Genomic DNA, 18,360 nt, shown 5'->3' with positions numbered 1-18,360 from the left:
TTTAAGTAGCGTTTGTTCTTCTGATTGGCTGCCCCTCGCAAACACATTTGAGAAGAGTGACATCATACAAACTAAACTCTGAGATTGTTATTTAGAGCTATAGCCTTGTTTATTGAGAACATCACCCAATGAAATGATTAAAACGGACCCACGCCACAGGAAGTCCCCGTGTGGTTTGTAAAACACCATCAAATACTGATTCTGTCCACGTGAGCACAAAGCGTCAGGAGTCGGGAGATGCAGAAGCATCAAACAGTATCATTTATTTCAGTTCACAGTGCATACATGGTGTGCAGTTGTACCAGGTTACTCATCAATAGCACATTAGACTGACCTCAGTTACTTAAGACAGTTGTTTCCTCTGCAGTGGGAACATGCAAGTGTGCACAGTATCGGGAAAATCAATAAATGCATTATCGAAGAGCTGATCGTCATCACGATTCCGAGACAGGGGGAGGGGGGAATATATATATATTTAATTGCCGACTGTAACATTCAGTGTAAAAGTCGTGACATCGTCATCTTTGTAAAGAAGAACCTGTGCATGAACCCACACTCAGTAAAAGATGCTACATAATCCACCACCTCCCACTCACTGCAAATACACGCTTTCAGGACAACCCGAGTCCCGTTTACAGAGTCAGACACGCTCGGGGTTCTTTGTTTTAGTGTAAAGCTTCTCAAATGATCTTCACAACAGCAGCTGGACACTCGAATATTCCCTCTCACTCCTCCGCCGTTAGATTTACAGTAGCTAGTTTTGTTTGTTACATTTTACATGAAATGTTACATTTCACTCCAACACGCGACGTAACATACGAGACCGGATGTTCGCGTCCACCATTCTGTTTGATGACGATGGAGGCGCGAAATACCGAAATGAAAGCAACAGAAAGCACAAGCAGCGCGTCCACGCGGCCACAGCCGTGTTTACTGTGTACGAGCAGGCGTCAGTACGTCCATCTGAATGTGAACGGCTACATGGGACATTTGTCCATATCTCCTTTTTCCTCCAAAAATAAAATCTAAAACATTCAAATATTAGATAGAATTTGTTTTTACAAGATACAACACCGATCATATATTATCCATGTAAAATATACTCAAGCCAGCAAAAATACGTCTATTCAGCTGAAAATAATTTTTTCATTATGAAATCAACTCCTCTGAGAATTGTTCTTTTTTTAAATACAGAATAAGCTCAGCACAAGTTTTTTATTTAAAAAAAAAGAGCACACACAACATAAGGAATCCGCTAACAACCAAAGGAAAAGTACCTCATTTACAAAAGGATAAAGTAACCCCGAGATCTTCTCTTAAACACGAGCGGGGAGATTCCCAGCGACCACCGCAGCAAAGAAACCCTAAAAACACTGAGTGGAACCAGCTGAGCGCAGCCGAAACCCAACGACCAACCAAAACAACGCGAGTTCGTGTCAGGTTCGTTTCTCAGGTCCGGGCGGTGGTCAGAAACACGCACAGCCCAGCTTCCTACAGCGTACCTGCGTAAGGCACAGCACACGGACCAGCTTTCTCTTTAAATGTGGTTGTTTATTCGTTCGGGGGCAGAAAGCAGTCCAATCGTGACTTTATACTCAAGTGAAATCGAATCACTCTCAAATAAACTTTAGTATTTGGCATGTTTGCATAGTACAGAAGTATTTTCTTAATGTTTACAGAGCACAGAGGGCAGCACACAAACGCTTCTGGAGTCTGTTTTGGTTTTTTCCTCCGTTTTGGATTCGCTAACCGATTCTTGGGCTTTTAGAAGCACGCCAGTGATTTTATGAGCAAATCGTTAACGCAGAGCAGCACTCAGAAAGTGGAGAAATGGCTGCTATTAAACTGCCACACCGACTGGCGTCTGGCATAAATCATAAGAACAACGAACCATAAATGTAATATTCCCGAAAAGAAGAAGAAAAGCGCTCTGCTTCTCTCTGGGTTTGCGGTGACGCGGTGAATGACGGGAAGCCGCTAGGGCTGGACGCGGCGTTTCTCTCCACAGGAGAGTCTGTTACAGGAATGCTTCAGACTCTGTGCACATTACATCCATGTGGCTACTCTGAGAACTATATTGCTTCATTACAGTACAATCATCAACCGCTGCATTATAGTGCAGCGTGACTCCGACCCACGCACAGACCGTTATTCCCTCGTGTGAGAAAGGCGAAGAAAGACACGTCAGCAAATACTGTGAAAAGACCAAAAACCAGCCAAAGACTGAACACAGGAGTGTGATAGTGGCGAGACACACAAAGCCTGATAGTTTTGGTCTTTTCAGGGGATTTGTTCATCGTAAAAATATAGAGCACCTCCTAGAAAGTTCACCTTTATTCACCCGCATAAAACGTCATGAAATCGGCAACAACTGGCCGTAATTTTAAGGTCAAAGTGAGAGTCGTGATGGGGGAGAAGCCTGGAGCAGGGATACTGGCTTTGACCTTTGACTGGGGTCTCTTCAGTGTGGAGAAAACAAAGTGTCCTGAGGAGATTTGGACATCACTGTGGACGCGACTGACAGCAGCTTAAAGCACATCATGTATCATTCATTATTCTATTAAATCGACAGTGATTCTGATTACAAAGTACCTGCTGTGGCATCTGTAGATTAAGACACCAGAGTTTAAAAAAGAAATCACATGTCCGTGTAAGGCAGACATGTCACGCAGCGTACGGCGAGTCAAAAGGCCCGCCTCACCTGCTTTTTTGCTAAAGACTTTAGTACCTGGTAGGAATCATCAGCTGTTAATCCACATGTGCAAATTCATCATGTGAAATGTTTGGAGCGACGCAGCGTCCCTTCTTACTCCTGACACGCTCCGGAGGCTTTTCCAAACTCCTCCGTCAGCCGCGACTTTATCGAAAATGCGTTTAGTGCATCGTTTGGGGTGAACATGTGAAAAATACTAGACGACACAAAACGTTATTAAAGATCATTAGAAAGAAATACTGAAAATCTCCGTCTGCTGAAGTAACTTTTGTTTGCAGTTGTACTTTTTTAAACAAGTCATGAACTGGTGAAGCAGGTTAAACGAGGATGGTAACAGTTCGGCTGTGGTCTGTGGTTTTGGATCACAGTTCACGAGACGCTGCACTTGCATCCGATTCCAGAGGAAAGAGCCGACGACGTTTAGTTGATTTGTTTTTTTCCAATCGCTATAAATCAGGTTTGAGTTTAAAATATGCAGACGGCTCATAGAGGGAGATCTCTGCGGCGCACCACGTCCTCTTCCTGCTCCTCACTCGGTGGCTTTTTGTTTGTGTTGGCAGGTTTGGACGTATGCTCGGAGCCGAGTGTCGAGATTAAAAACAAAGGGAAAAAGAATAGTTTTGTTGCAGATAGCTGCTAGTCGTAAAAGAAGAGTAAACCTGCTGCGTTTTACAGACTCAGGAGTCGTCTGCAGCTTTGCCCTGCACCTGGTGGTGACTGTTGTTAACTTGCGAGAGCTGCAGGCTGGTGTGGAGGACCGCGCCGAGGCAACACGTGGAGTCGATCTCCTCCAGGAGACCTTGATCCTGCGCCGCGGGGGCCCCCGAGCCTTTACCCTGACCCAAACACAGGCCGAGCCCGAGGAGCCCCTCTTTGGACATCTCCTTCTCCCAGGGGACCTGCACGGCTGAATGGCTGGTCCTCGACGGGCTCCCCATGCCCTCTTTGCTCTCCCGCCTCTGGAGGGCCTTCTGCTGGTACTGCCTCGTCGTCTCCTTGGACATGACCTTCCTCCTGAGCACGTAGGTCGAGGCAGTCTGGTTCTTGGCCTGCTGAGGCTCCGAGCCGCTTTGAGGGTCCGAGATGGTCCGCGCCCGCACCCCCGGTGCAGGAGAGCAGCTTGGGTCAGACGCGGATGCTGAGGAACTGTAGGTTTGTGCGAGAGTGGGGGACGACCGCAGAGGTGCGACTCGATGGGACAGCGTTGGCGAGTAAGAGAAACAATCTCCCGGTTTCCACGCTGTAGGCAGCGGGTCGGGGTCGGACTGATGAGGATTCGGCACTGAGACGTCGGCGCTCTGGGCTGGTGGGCTAGCAGCGGGCGCCGCAGGGACTGCTGCGGATTTTTTTGACATCTTCAGGCTGCTCTTGGTGGGCTGCCTGCGTGGGGACGGTGGAAGGTGTTTCCCGTGGACCACAGTGTCATCCTGACCCGTATTCCACCCGCCTTGATCGCCGCCTCCACTACAGCTGCTCTCATCTGCAGGTCTGGACTCGCTGCAGGGCGTGGGCTTGGTCTGGCAAACAAGAGGCAGGAGAGTCACCACATGTTCACCCTCGCTGTTATTCTTTATTGACTAATGCATATGATGACCTTTGACCTCAAGTCAGAATGAAGCCGTCTTTAGATATGTTGGATTTATTCACAACTTAGCAAATAAAAAGGTGAAAGCAGACGCAGAAAGCATTTCTATTTCCTGTAAAACGAGACTCGTCCTACTCTACATTTTCCTGCGTACCGGGGCTTTGTAGTCTAAATCATCCACGGACAAGAAGAAGTCCAGACTCTTGGCGGCACTGAGTCTTCCTTGGTCCATCGTCGTGGTCGTCAGAGAATCCAGGATTTCTTCCAGAAGGTTCATCTGGCCCGACTGAGAGGAGTCGATGTCCAGATCGAGGGAGTACGAGTCATCGCTGTCCTCGTTGTAGGACGGCACGTCGCCGCTGTCCTCTGAGGAGACCCTGCGTTTGGAGGAAAAAGAGCGAAACGTCCGATTACCCCTTCATCTGTGTGCACGCGCGTCCAAGAGATCATTTTTCACAAGATAACCACGTTTTTATGAGAGGGTCAAATGCAATATGCTGCTCAACATCATACAAATGACATCACAATTCCATCAACGTGCTCCTGCCCAGTGTGTCCACTAGGGGGCAGTGTCGCCATGAGGGAAAAAGAAAAAAGGAGGACAAAAGCACTTCTGCACATAACCAACTTTTGAATCCATCACCCCAAGTTGTCATATCTTGACATATCGATCCAAAACTGAAAATGGCTTCACTCACTTGCTTGCATTGTCCAGCTCCTCATCATCAAGCCCATAGCCCAGCTCTCGAGGGCCCATGCTCATGGGAGACTTGCTGAAGTTATGCTGTTAATGAGAATAAAAAGGCAGGAGGATGTAGTTAGAAAGAAAAAAATAACGAGATAAAACAATAAAAATGGACCCGAGGGGTTTGGGGGGGGTGTCTCAGCTTCTCAGTAAATAATACAAGACTGCTGATAAACACGAGTCCAGACAGAGTACGGCGTTCTGCTGAGCTTTTCATAAAAGTACGACTTGGGATTCGACAGAAAGAAGAAGAAAAAAAGAGTGCGTGTCTGGTGGGTCCCCATAAGACGGGACTAATAGCCTGTTTTAACGAGCCCGCGTCCTCAGGGTGGAGACTAAATTTGTCAAATTTGGGTCTGGGGATAAAAATCTTTAAGATCCCCTGCAGTGTTTTATCAAACTCAGCATTAAACATGAAGTAAAAGGTGCCGGAGAGTCAAGATACGGCCAGCTACACCAATAACTTGCATTATGGCACCAGTGCATTTGACACTGCAGCGTGGTGAATGATCTGAGCGCACTGCGGTCGTCTGACACGGTGGTTTAATAAGCCACCTGTGTACCGTGTTTAATGGGCGGGTTAGGGAAGAGACAGAAGCTTTACAGCGCAGGGGCAGGACTCTCCCCGTGGGAGCCCAAATCTGCCCCGGGCCACTTATTAACATGCCTTCCACTAAGATGCACATGTTCCTCTCACTGCGTTCATGTTCCCTGATGTTAACTCATCTCACGCTTTCTAATTCACACTCTTTACATTTTGCTCATTTAGCTTTCTTTAACAATATCTGTGTTGTCTTTAAGCGCCCGTGGGTGCAGTTACAGCACCGCCGCAGTGGGTTACAGCGATGTTTTCTCTGCTTTTTAATACCACTTTTAGGCTCCACCTCTCTGCACGTTTCTCTTTAAACTAACGTAAGCTGCGTTATCAAAGGCCGTCACCCAGAAAAAAAAGATGTTGTTCAGCCTCAAAAGTGATCAGAGTGTCGGGAAGGAACTCTGAGGATGATTGTGATCGTGCACCGTGACTCAAACGCCAGAACAAAGAGCGAGAGAGGAAGGTAAACGAGTGAAAACGGGAAGGAAGGAAATGTAGAGGTGAGGCAGGATTCCTCAAAGCCCCAAAGAATGATGGGAATGGTGTGCGAGTGTGTGTTTGAGGGGCGGGGGCAGTTTGGAGGGGGTCAGTATTGGAACGGTGAAGCAAGCCGGTCTTGATTAGCTGACGCGGTGCCAGCCAGACAGGCGGAATGTAACGTGTGGCTGCGCTGGCCTCATTTAGGGCCTGTGTGCACGCACGTGTGCACACACACACACACACGCATGCACACACACACGCATGCACACACACACACGCATGCACACTATTACAAAAAAAAAAAAAAAGAAACACAAAGAGTTAAAGTGCCATTTTCTCCATAAAAGTCAGCCGAGGAGATGTGTGCAGTAGCCACTTAAGCCTCTCAGCCATCGGGCTAAACACAAACACATGTGGTGGCACTGCTGATTGGCCGAGCCGCTCCCCTTCTATGGTAGCTTGGAGCTATAATGAAAGAGATTTCAGAGGGGCTCAGGCCTGGGATCCCTAAACAGCTTTTAATGGATTCCTGTGTCAGGGCAGTAAATCTGGGGCCAGGCCGGCACGCCAGCCAGCAAAGCACGCCAGCAGAGCGAGAGATGCACCTGTGAGACACTCGCGGAGCGTCGGCTTCGGACACACAAATACTTTCTTAAACACTACAGACGCATGTTCTATATCCTTTATGAACGCAGCTCCTCTCTCTGCGTGTAGGTGTTTATTAAAGCGACCGGACACAGGTCACGACGCCCGGCCCTCTGATCTCGGTTACAGCTCTGTCTACACAACAGGAAGTACCGCAGGGAGCAGTAAATAGATGGGACGTCACTTCACGGCTTTATCAATTTGTCATTCCCTCTCTTCACTGTGACCCTCAGAGCAACAGGAAAGACCAAACTATTTACAACAACGAGGCGTTTCACAATAAAAGAGCAGGGGTCGCTTTATCACTTCTTCTTCTTCTTCTTCGTTTCTTTAACGGCCAGCATACTGAGTTCATTTAACCGCCGTCATAAATCAAAGTGTGCATTTGGTAGTTACTTGATTACCGGCTCTGCGGAGCTGTCACAACCAAGAGCAGCGGTTAAAATCGGAGCTCAGAAATGAGATTGGCTGCACGTCGATGTGAACAACAGCAAATAAAATATAAATACAGAGACATGCACGATGAGATATTCCTAACCAGTGCAAACAGGTCTGCTGTTACAGCTGCGACAGCTCTGTCACCGTCCCACATCGCCACAGGCCTGACAGGACAGAGGAGAGCACCGAGCAGGAGAACAGCACATTATCATACCGCTCCTTCATTAGCTTCTCGCTGTCGGCTAATGGGAAGCTGAAAGGCGAAAATGAAAAAGCGATTCTCGCTCCACGCCTCCCGTCTTTCATTTCCTTCCCTCCATCACTCGGCTGTCAGTGACAGATGTCACCGTTTCCGTCTGTCGGGCTCTCCGTTCCTTCCTCCTCACCACGACAAGCAGGAGTCGCGAAAATAATAAAAACAGGTTATTTTAAAAAACTCTCGGGGGTTTGTCGAATTAAAAACAAGGATCGGCGGATTTTATGGACTTTTTTAATGCATTACTACTGGAACTGAACTGTAATTGTAAACATGGCGGCTATAAACAAGCTAAGATTACATCGAGCAAAGACACGTAAAGAAGAAAAACTCAGATTCGATTCATTTCTTCAGTCGGGGAAAAGGTCGCCACCGTGCTTCTGACAAGCTGTGTTTGGACAAAGTTGGTCTCTCCTCCGCTTTCCTTCCCTGCATGACCAGTTATACAGAACAACTCTCTGTGACAGGGCCAAACGCTAGTGGGCTTTAATAGCTGGTTGAACATTATACATTTCATATGGTATTTCAGAGCGGGCACTAATCTCACAGCTTGGCAGTGTATGTAAAGAGATTCCAGTAAATGCAAACAAACCTCGGGGAGAAGCAAAGCCTTTGCAGAAGTACGGCCAAGTGTCTGCCTGTTTAAGAGCCGCTCACTCGAAAAAGGGAGAGGAGAAAAAAAGCGGCGTTTGAGGAGCGATCCACTGCTCCTCTGTCCAACTGGCTGTTGCTGAAAGCTTCCTTTTCACTCAAACCAGGAGCCGTATAAAAGAAGACGAAATGTGCATTATGCTCATTCTGTCAAACCGAACACCTCAGGTTAAAAAAAGAAAAATCACCAGGTGTCCTTCAGTGGGTGCGATGCAGTACTTTGAAGCTTCCAGGAGATGGCACTTTGGTTTCAGCCAGGAAGCCGGCGGGTCTCTGAAGACCTTAGAAACTAAGTGGAGAGGAGACTGCACATGCATGCAGATACCAGGGAAGCACACAGAGCAACTGTACGCTAACACATCCAAACTGCTGCTACTAATGCGCAGCGTTAATCTTATGATGAGTATAACAAACCTATTCTCCACTCAGAGTCACATTTAAAATTTAGATTATTGAGCTGTGACACTTTCAGATCCAACCACTTTACCCAGACGGGTCTGTGTGCTGTCCCGTTAAAGCATCTTCATTTACACAGAACATAAAGGTAATAATGTCTTTAAAACACATATCAGTAAAAACACGTTTGATCTCGGAGACAAATGACAGCCTTTCATCGTCGCACGCACACACTCAAGTATCCTGCAGACTTTGTTCCTGTTTTACATCTGTGCTAGCTTCCTGTTTCCCTTCAACTCTGAGCTGGCACTTCTCCTGCTTCACCAGGTGAAGAGTCCACAGCCCGGGGGCTGAGCCCGGCCACAAGCCTGCTGGCTGTCATTGCCCATAACGCTGTCCCGACCTCTGCTCTCCTCTGCACGCCTAACAGCTGTCATTCAGTTGCCTCCAACCTGAGGCGAACTGATAAATGCATGTTTGTGCACAGCACTCAGATACAGCCTCACATACTAAAGGGATGAGGTACAGACATAGTTTCTATTCACAGATGTTTGGAGCACAGTGCCACATGAAGCACGCACGCACGCACGCGCGCGCGCGCGCGCACGCACGCACGCACGCACGCACGCACGCACGCACGCACGCACGCACGCACGCACACACGCACACACACACACACACACACACACACACACACACACACACACACACACACACACACACACACACACACACACACACACACACACACACACACACACACACACTCTAAGCTAAATCTTGAGCAGAAACTGGTGCTCACAGGAAACCATACAGGAGCCAGAACAATGGCTGTTTGTTGCCCCGTTCAGCCTCGTTTCTGTCAAACGAAAGGATTACTCCCACATTCTTAATCAACACGCTCACCAAACACTACAAATCACCCACATTGGCGGAAGCAGCTGAAATATGAATGCATATGACAGCAGCACTTCCTCTCTGGTACATGTGTTGGCTGATCAAATAGAAAAGGAATTTGGTAACTATGATTATTTCGCTATGATTAATTAAAGGAGCTTCTGCGGGATCATTCGTTTCATTTCAAGGACACACAGAGATGTGTGCAAAGAAAAAGATTTGTTTAAAAAAAGCAACATTTTTCTTCCACGTTGGCGTTTGCAGCGTCTCTGCAGCTGACGTGTTTCAGGTGGACGGCGCTCCGACGGTCACTCGGTTAAACGTACGGTGGAGGCGTCGCTGATGGGTTTAGTGCACGCAGCACAAAATGCTTTAATAACAAATTAGCTGGTAATATTACCTTTATTAGACGTGTAACAGCAGTGTATTCTCTCCTGGCTCAGCGACGCACTGACTCCACTTGTTGGTCAATTAAGTGCAGAAATTAAGGAAAAGGTGCAGAAAATCTCTCAAAATAATAAAAAACAGACGTTCATGTTTCATGATGTGTTTACTGGATTGTTTTTAAAGCAAAACTCTTTGCCAGTTTAATAAGTACACTTAAAATAAGTCTGCATGAACACACACATTCATGACGGTGTTACTTTCTACATTTTCACTGTAGGTTTTTATCGCCTTGCACTGAAAGCTATTTTTATTCATCGTTTTACCCTCATTGATCTTAAAAGTGCACAAATATTTACAAGGATTTTTTTGCACTGTTAAGACAACCACTGTGTGGTTAGAGACACGACAAAAAACCCCTAAAGATTAAAAAACTTTTAACGATGAGCGCGGGCCAAACGTGCGGGCGCGAGCGAGGGAGGCGGATCAAGGTGCTTCTTTTCCACTTTACTTAACCTTTATTTAACTGGGTTAGTCCCACTGAGATCAATTTCTCGTGCGAGGAACACCTGGTCAAGACGTTTGTGGGCAGAACAACAGCACGAACATTTCATAGAAAGCTGAAGAAAATAATTTAAAAAAGAGACGAGTGAGACATGGCGAGCGCGAGAACAACGGTGACGCTCGTCTTCACATCAAATGTAAATGTGCTGCACTAAGCGGTTCAAAGTATAGAAATTACTGATGTAGAGAAAAAACTGCAGACTATTTGTTCAAAATACAATAAAATATTGAGGCCTGTACCTGCAGCCGAGGATTTATGTGCATGAATATTAATTAATATCCATTTCATCAATTAAACCAAGTAGTGTTTGCAAGTGCTTTTGATTTGTGTGAATTGGTTAATATGCAAATAGAGAAAATCAATATTATGAGAGCAAAGAACGGGAGCATCATCGGGAAGAGAAACTGATGGACTACATCTAAACACAAACACACAAAGCGGCGCTGTGGGACACGCCGTCCTGTGTCCTGCGTGTCCCTCCTCCAGCGGTCTCCAGGGACCCGTTACTGTGGCAATGAGCGGGCCTCGGCGGTACGAGCGGGGCTGTATATCCTGAATAAAAAAAGTGTGTGCGTGCATGTTTGTGGGGGTGCACGCGCATGCCGGCTGGGGGGCGGGAGGTGTCCGAGGAGGCCTTTAGAAAAGCCCTAATTGCCGTTCCTCTCTTCTCCCCGGCCGTCACACCTTCCTCTGCGCTAAGACTTTCCAGCCTCATCACACACACAGGAAATACAACACTAATTAGAGACAGCACAACCTCTCCTAATCACACTCTTACACGACTGTGACCAAAATGTCAGAATGTGCACGCAGGCGTGTTTGTGTGTGTGTGTGCGTCTTTAAAGCTGGGAACTGGGAGTCCATATATTCATTTAGCAATAAGAGGTGGAAAAGCTCCAGCCTGGACCAGCCGAGCACAGACGCGAGGCAGGAGCAGAAGCAGCATCCTCGAGGCTGTGTGCATTTGTTTAGCACAGATGTGTGCGACTCCAACGGCGCGATGCTAAATCTACACATTTTCATTTACACCGCGCTGCAGCGTCTAATAGTTAAACTACAGAGTATTTTCTCCTCGCATATTTATTGATGAATGTGTGTTTTGTGCGTGTGCACGCTCTGCACACAACAAAGAACAAAAATAAAGTGCTAGCACTTATGGTGCACAAGCAAATTCTTCAGAGGAAACGCTGACCAGCAGATGAGCTGATTCGACTGTCCGTGCTGTTCAGAGGAAAACACTGAATGTACAACACGAGCGCATTGAACGAGGAAAAAATGCTTATCGTTACATTTGGCACCCTGACAAACTACTGTACTTCTGAGAGATGCTACAAGAGAGACAGAGAGCTGGGGGAGAACGAGGGAGGGAGGGGAGTCAGAGAGATGTGGGGGGGAGGGAGTGGACTGAAAAGAGTTCAGAGGAAAAACACTGAATCCATTCTGGTCAAGTTAAAGTGAGCTCTGCTGTAATCAGTCAGTGTAAATGTAGTTAACTCATTTACTGATGTGTGTGTGTGTGTGTGTCATACCCGTCTCATCTTCTGCAGTCTCCTTGGAGACAGGCTCTTGGTACTGGTTGGAGATCCTGGATAGACCACGATCCCCTCCTCTTCATCGTCCTGACAAAGAAGATGAATTTCGGTTACAAAACAGGCGTAAATATCGACGTCCCTACAAAAGAGCAATGAATGCAACGAAGCCGTCTGATGCCGCCTCACAGTAACGTTACGTTAAAGGTTAAACGATCAGTCTCTGGCTGGTTTTCGACAAATCCACGTGGCTTTACCTGGTTTCCTCTGCGTGACACAGTTTCAACTATACGTGGACGCTTTGTGATGCAGAAAATACTCAATGCACCAAATTAGTCGGAGAAAAAAGAATCACGAGCAAATACACGTAACTGCTATTAAAACTGATGAAAGTCTGGTTGTTCTTCAGTCTCAGAGCCAAAAACAAACTTTTCACTTCTACGAGACATTTTTCAGCACGAGACAGATGGATGCCTTTCGCTCTGTCGCTTGAAACATTTCCCTCTGAGTTACGACAACAACAACCACGGTAACCACCTCTGACGCATCGACATGCTCGTGGTTTTAGGGCCCCCGCTTGGGGTCGTGCAGCTGGCAGCAAAAGAAATCCGGTGCAGTTTGAATCGCATCATAAATTAATTTCTCTAAAAAGGAAACGTGTTTAAGCGGAGAATCAAACACTTTCCGCACCTCTGTTTGCCGCCGCTGTGCCCTCCCCTCCTGCTCATCATCAGCACCCTGAGCCTCTCGGTTTCCCACTGACAGATCAAACTGCTATTGCCTTATCAAATCCATCAGGCTTATGGAAACATACACCTCGTTACATTAGCTTTGAGGAAATCACAGGCTCGCTGATGAAATATGCAGACAATAAAGAGAGAAAGAAGGGGCTGCGGCTCGGATGACATGACAGGCCATAGCCAGAGGGGCGCTGGTTAAAAATGTACAGCCCTGAACAAAGCGCTAAGCAGGCTTCAACAGTCATTAAAAGGCCCCTACGTCAGAATCACACACTCCATGTAAAGCAGCTTTCCTGTCTGTTTCTATGAGGGAGGCATGTATCCATCCGAGGGCCTCCCAACAAAATGATGTGTGCGCGGGTGTGTTTGCACGCCCCCGACAGCGTGCGAAGGTCCGGTGCAGCTCACCCTTGCTTTCAGTATGCCCCTAAAGTCCCGGATACCCTTCTTAGCATGAACCTTGGCCTAGGAGGGAAACACACACACAGTAAGACACAGATTACACACAAAACATGTTGCATTAACATTCTGTTCTGGTTTCATGTAACATCAAGAAATACTTTGATCCCCGTGGCAAAAAAACATGCAGACAAGAGGCGGGATGAGAGAGCCTCGCACATCCAGGCGGGGCACCCCGGCCACCCTACCGTACGCCACATAACAACACGCTCATCTAATATCTACTAGCTGTGAACAATTCTCCTGATTGTTGGCGACTCGTCGGCCAAGTTTGAAAAAGTTCATTTGAAAACCTTTAAAAACATCTTTAAAACCTCTTTTTCTTCCAGGTTTGAATCCTTGTTGTGCACGAATGCAAAGCAACACTTTACCTTTGACACGGCTGTGTTGAAGAGCGCTCCTCCTCTCTGTAACACACGGAAACTGTCAGTCAGGGACGGGCGCTTGGGGCAAACGCACAAACATTCAAAAGAACATTTGAATCAATTACTGCTACAGCCGCAGAGATGCGGCTTTATCGACTTTCACTGCAATCAGTCTGGCGACAAATGAGTTCCGGCTCACGTTAAACCACACCGGGCGATCGCACCGATTGATCGGCTCCTATGTCACTCGCCACACGTTGGCCGCAGCACGACTTACAGCGCACACCTTAGCTACAATCTACAAAACAACACAGCTGCTAACAGCGAGGCATAAACACCAAACAGTATCAGCGAGCAGCGATAGACGACGTGGTTTTATTTAGAAGCAGCCTAAAACAGCGATAGAAAGGATGGTATGTGATTGATTCGTACTTTGAGTTCTGCACACTGACATTATGGCACCCAGCATCTCTCGCCGCCTTTCTTCTTTGTCTCTCCGATTTGCTGCTTTTTTCCTTTGGCGTCTCAACTCTTTTCTCTCTGCTGGGTCTTTAGTGTAAGCACAAAGCGCCGGCTAAACGGCTAAACAGAGTAAATGGCAGGCAGCGTTTCAGAAGTTGGCAGAGGGAGAGGAGAAGAGGAGCCGAGGTGAAGGCCCCTCTTATAGATCCCTGTCAGTCAGGAAATATGAACTTTAACAAACCTTTGAAGAGCACTCTAGAGGACTAATTCAGCCTTAGCTGACGGCTTTGGGGGGGTGAGTGAGAGAGGGAGAGGCCAAGGTTGTGGTGAGGTGGGGTGGGGGTGGGGGGGGGGCTGTGACAGAAATGAGAGAGCGAGACAGACGGATAAGAGAAGAGGAGGAAATGGCCAGAGAGAGATGAAGGCGGGAGAGATGCGTGTTCTCGGCGTGGTTCAGCGGAGTAACGCCCGTGTTTGCTGCCAGATCAACACGTCATGTCGGAGGACGTCTTGTCACGTCAAATCGCTTCCGTCTCCCTCCCCGTCCGTCTCCGCTGTCCTGCTGCACGCGCCGCTTCACACGCACCCAACTGCACTCGAGCTCGATCTGCGCGTTCAGGCGGCGCCTTCATTCCAAAGGCAACGGCGAGGCTTCAAACGCCAAGTCGCGCCTGTCATGCTTTCAATTAAGTATAACTCGGGAATAATATATATAAAAATAAAAGCACTGGGAAAGGTATAGATGTAGATACAGCATGTACGGTAAATACCTTTACGGTGTGCATCCACTGCTGGTAAGACCGAGAATTACCTGACAGGACGTATAAAACAGGACATGTGATTAATCGTTCAGGGTTCAAAAGAAGCCCCATACTGGCTCCTGGAAATGCAGCCACAGTGAAACATCGTTATGTAAAATAATCGACTGTTTTGTTTGTTACTTTGATCATGCAAACAATAAACAGCAACATTTAGCAAAGAGAAAAAAATACTACACAAAATAAAGTTAATATCACATCATGACATTTTCTAGAGACTTTCACTTAATTTCAACATTTTCATGTCTTTATAGTTCAAGAAGATCATATTTTTAACTCTTTTTGAACCGTTTTCTGTTGGACGTTGCTTCAGCTTCACTCCATGCACACAAACACTGAAGCTTTTTCTTGCAGTACGGACCTTCACTTACAAAAACCCCTTCAATTATAACTTCTTTAAGAACAAACATACTCTGAATATTTCCTGGCAGTTCCTTATTTTTTGCTTTGAATAGAATTTGTGCGGTTTGGAATTTCACTAGATCGGCACATTTCAATATTTCAGACTGCAGTAACCTGTAACCTGCAGCGTGGATGATTCAAACTGCGTTTTTTGAAGAGTACAAAGTGAATGTAATGTAGTTTTACAGTTGTGGCCCCAGACCTCTGCACAGTAGCTTAAGTAAGGTGAAACCAGTGAACAGTAGAACATGAAGGGATGTTCTGTCTAATACCTGCTTTGCCTTGTTTAGTGTTGAGTTGAAGAATTTGGGGCCCAAACTGACCCTTGGGGTACATCACAAGCAATGTGCACATAGGGAGCATTTAATTTCACAAACTGCTTCCTGTCAGTTAAATAACTCTGGACTCAATCTAGAGCGACCCCTCTGACACCGTAATGTTCCAGGTTTCTTATTAATATATCAGGATCTATGGAGTCAAATGCCGTCTATGGAGATTTTCTATAGTTCTCAGAATCTCCTATCAGACCACAGTGTGGTCGGGGTCAGAGTTCACACTGAAAAGCTTAAAAGCACGACGGCAGCAACATCTGGATGGCACCGCTTCTTTTCTTTACCGTCTAAAATCTGTGTTGCTGCGATTATATGATCAAATTTGTCCTGCGAGGCTTTGTTTTAACAGGAAACAATAAGCTCTTTGGTTTGCACTCTGCTAGGTTCACACGTGCGTTTTATTATCGGCCCGAGAACAAACAACACTCAGGATGCGTATGAAACTTTAAACCTGAGAACAGCAAAGAGCAACTGCAAGTCATGACATCAGTGTCACTTATATAATAATCAGTGCATTAACATCGACATGGTTGCAGCTGCGATATCTTACAGCAGGCCTCAAACACTGAGTGAACATAATTTATCAGCATTTCAGTTTTTTTAAAAAGGCTTCTAATTATTTTCAGTTTAGCGGCCTCACCTCGTTCTGTTCGCTGACACTTCCTGTGTGTTGCATTAAAATATGGCAAATAAAAATAACGCAGCTAATTGACAGACAAGTCCAGCAGTACTCACTTCCACAGAAGCCCCCCTCTGTGATCTCTTCTTCAAACACGTCAGTGAAGCCACGGCCTGCGTTCAATTTGGCCAGCCGTCCGTCGATGAACTGCAACCATAAATTTAAACATGCTTATTAAAGAAGGGAGCCGGGGGAGGGGGTGAGGGGATGTGAACACACTCACACAGATACAAACACTCCAGCAGCCACAGAGGGGTGTTATTAATCCTACCTGACGGAAACTACATCCCAAGATTAGTTGGGCTGCAGGTAATAGGGATTTGGTAATGCGGAGCAGGTGAGGGATTAGAGCAGCAGACGACATGCTACACTCTGTCTGAGACACGAGGAAGTTTCATTTCCTCCCTTTGTAACGTGGCGAGCAGAAAAACTCGCACTCGTAAATATGGACTTAACAGCTAGACAGCGACACGTTTCACGAGCGCAGTCGCGCGTAAATATGTTACGCAACCACAAGCGCAACACAAACGTTTGCAAACACAAAGTAAACATTTAAGATGAACAGAATAAACAAACAGCATTCTTTAAAAAGCATGAAAGTAAACGGAGTCGCCCAGACTGAGGCTGCAACTTAAAAAAGCAGAGATGAGACGGGAAACTGAATTATACGTGTAACAGCTACAAAGACATCAAAGGCTTTGTTCCTTAATATTTTGGCCTAACATAAGATTTGTGGTGTGCCAAGCAGTGCAGATTCTTATTAGTTCAATGTTTTATGGCTCCGTGTTTGGGGTTTTTTAGGGGAAAGAAACTACAAATTACATTTCTAAAATATTGAACATGAAGAAAATCATTATAGGAACATTGATGACACACACACACACACACACACACACACACACACACACACACACACACACACACACACACACACACACACACACACACACACACACACACACACACGGTGTTCTGTTAACTTCATCCAACCAAACTGACCACAGGTTGGCGTTAGCTTCTAGTCCCAAAGCTTATTTTATGATCGAACCTCTATTGTGACATCATCGGGTTAAACTTGGCAAGTCTGTGGATGTTAACAAAAAGGAACAAAATACACACACACACACACACACACACACACACACACACACACACACACACACACACTGCAGTTTTAACAAGTCTGCTAAGAGTCGTTAAAACTGTGTGAAAATGCAGAAAAGACAACTTTGCACAGATTTGATTTTCTTATCTCAAACTTAGATGTTTACATTTTAAACTTGTTGTGTGGAGGTTGGAGGGAAAAGTAACAATGTGCCATTGTGCTTATTTAAATAAATAAATGCATATAATGATATGCAAACATATATATCTGCATCTGCATTTAAAGCTGGAATTTTCACTAATTATTACCATTAATTAGTGATCAACACCTACTACCTTTCAAACAATGTTTAAGGATTTTAATAACATACGAGCACAGAGGCAACATGCTGCCATTTGATTTCCAAGCGGTCCCGTTTCCACCCCTGAAAGTGTGGCCAAAGTATAACAGCAGCAGAGGCTGTTCTTGGGTGCATGTCTTCAGGGACAGCCTGCTAACTAGCGGCCGACACGTCGACCCGTGCCCACGGTCAGAAGAGCTGGAAACTCATCATTAGATCATTTTAATGAGAGGTGAGAGCGCCGCCTCCAACCGGTGCTCTGCTTCATGGCTGGCCCAATTAGCGCAGATAATCAACCCAAATCATCACCCAGCCAGAGCCTCCGCTTACACTCCCCACCCCACCCCCAGCCATATTACCTGCCTCATTGTGGGCCTTAATTAGACATTACTCATCAATGGCAGCCTGTGATCAACACACTCTCGCACACATACAAACCAGCACTTCAAATAAATAAATTAAAAACAAAAAACAGTCATTCTGGTGTTCAAGCGCATGAGCATGTCCATAAACACAAGAACGAAGACACAACAGACCCTTTTCATACCGCCTTAAATAAGGGTGGTGGGGGATGGTTAAGGTTACAGATATAACCAAGGTTCTCTGATTAGCATGTCTCACTCTTGGAACCGCCCATTAAAGGAGCTCGACACCAGGACGGGTGCTGTGCCAACTTATACAACCTGATGGTGGTGGTGGGGGGGAGCTAGCTTCTGCTACTATAAGCCATGACAAATAACTGGCCACCTGATCCAGAACTATCCTGCCATCTGTGGTCT

General features: G+C 46.3%; 1 protein-coding gene across 4 annotated transcripts in view; it reads right to left on the bottom strand.

Moving 5' to 3' along the window:
• Positions 1-238: 238 nt before the first annotated feature.
• Positions 239-18,360, bottom strand: part of dennd1b (DENN/MADD domain containing 1B) — a 92,590-nt gene continuing 74,468 nt past the window's right edge. For all 4 annotated transcript variants that reach the window (XM_085252685.1, XM_085252688.1, XM_085252687.1 and 1 more), the window contains 8 exons: positions 16,193-16,283; positions 14,676-14,716; positions 13,450-13,485; positions 13,028-13,084; positions 11,880-11,969; positions 4,997-5,082; positions 4,453-4,675; positions 239-4,230 (listed from right to left, as the gene is read on the bottom strand). In XM_085252685.1, the coding sequence (XP_085108811.1) occupies positions 3,391-4,230; positions 4,453-4,675; positions 4,997-5,082; positions 11,880-11,969; positions 13,028-13,084; positions 13,450-13,485; positions 14,676-14,716; positions 16,193-16,283 (1,464 nt within the window). In that variant the 3' untranslated portion in view covers positions 239-3,390. The remainder of the gene's footprint in view (positions 4,231-4,452; positions 4,676-4,996; positions 5,083-11,879; positions 11,970-13,027; positions 13,085-13,449; positions 13,486-14,675; positions 14,717-16,192; positions 16,284-18,360) is intronic.

The sequence above is a fragment of the Mchenga conophoros genome, linkage group LG17 (assembly GCF_057382185.1).
Source record: "Mchenga conophoros isolate Kocher_MC1m ecotype Shallow Benthic linkage group LG17, M_conophoros_male_GT1.1, whole genome shotgun sequence".
NCBI classification, from domain to species: domain Eukaryota; kingdom Metazoa; phylum Chordata; class Actinopteri; order Cichliformes; family Cichlidae; genus Mchenga; species Mchenga conophoros.
Note: the sequence above shows the minus strand (reverse complement) of the source record. Positions and strands in the feature narration are given on the sequence as shown.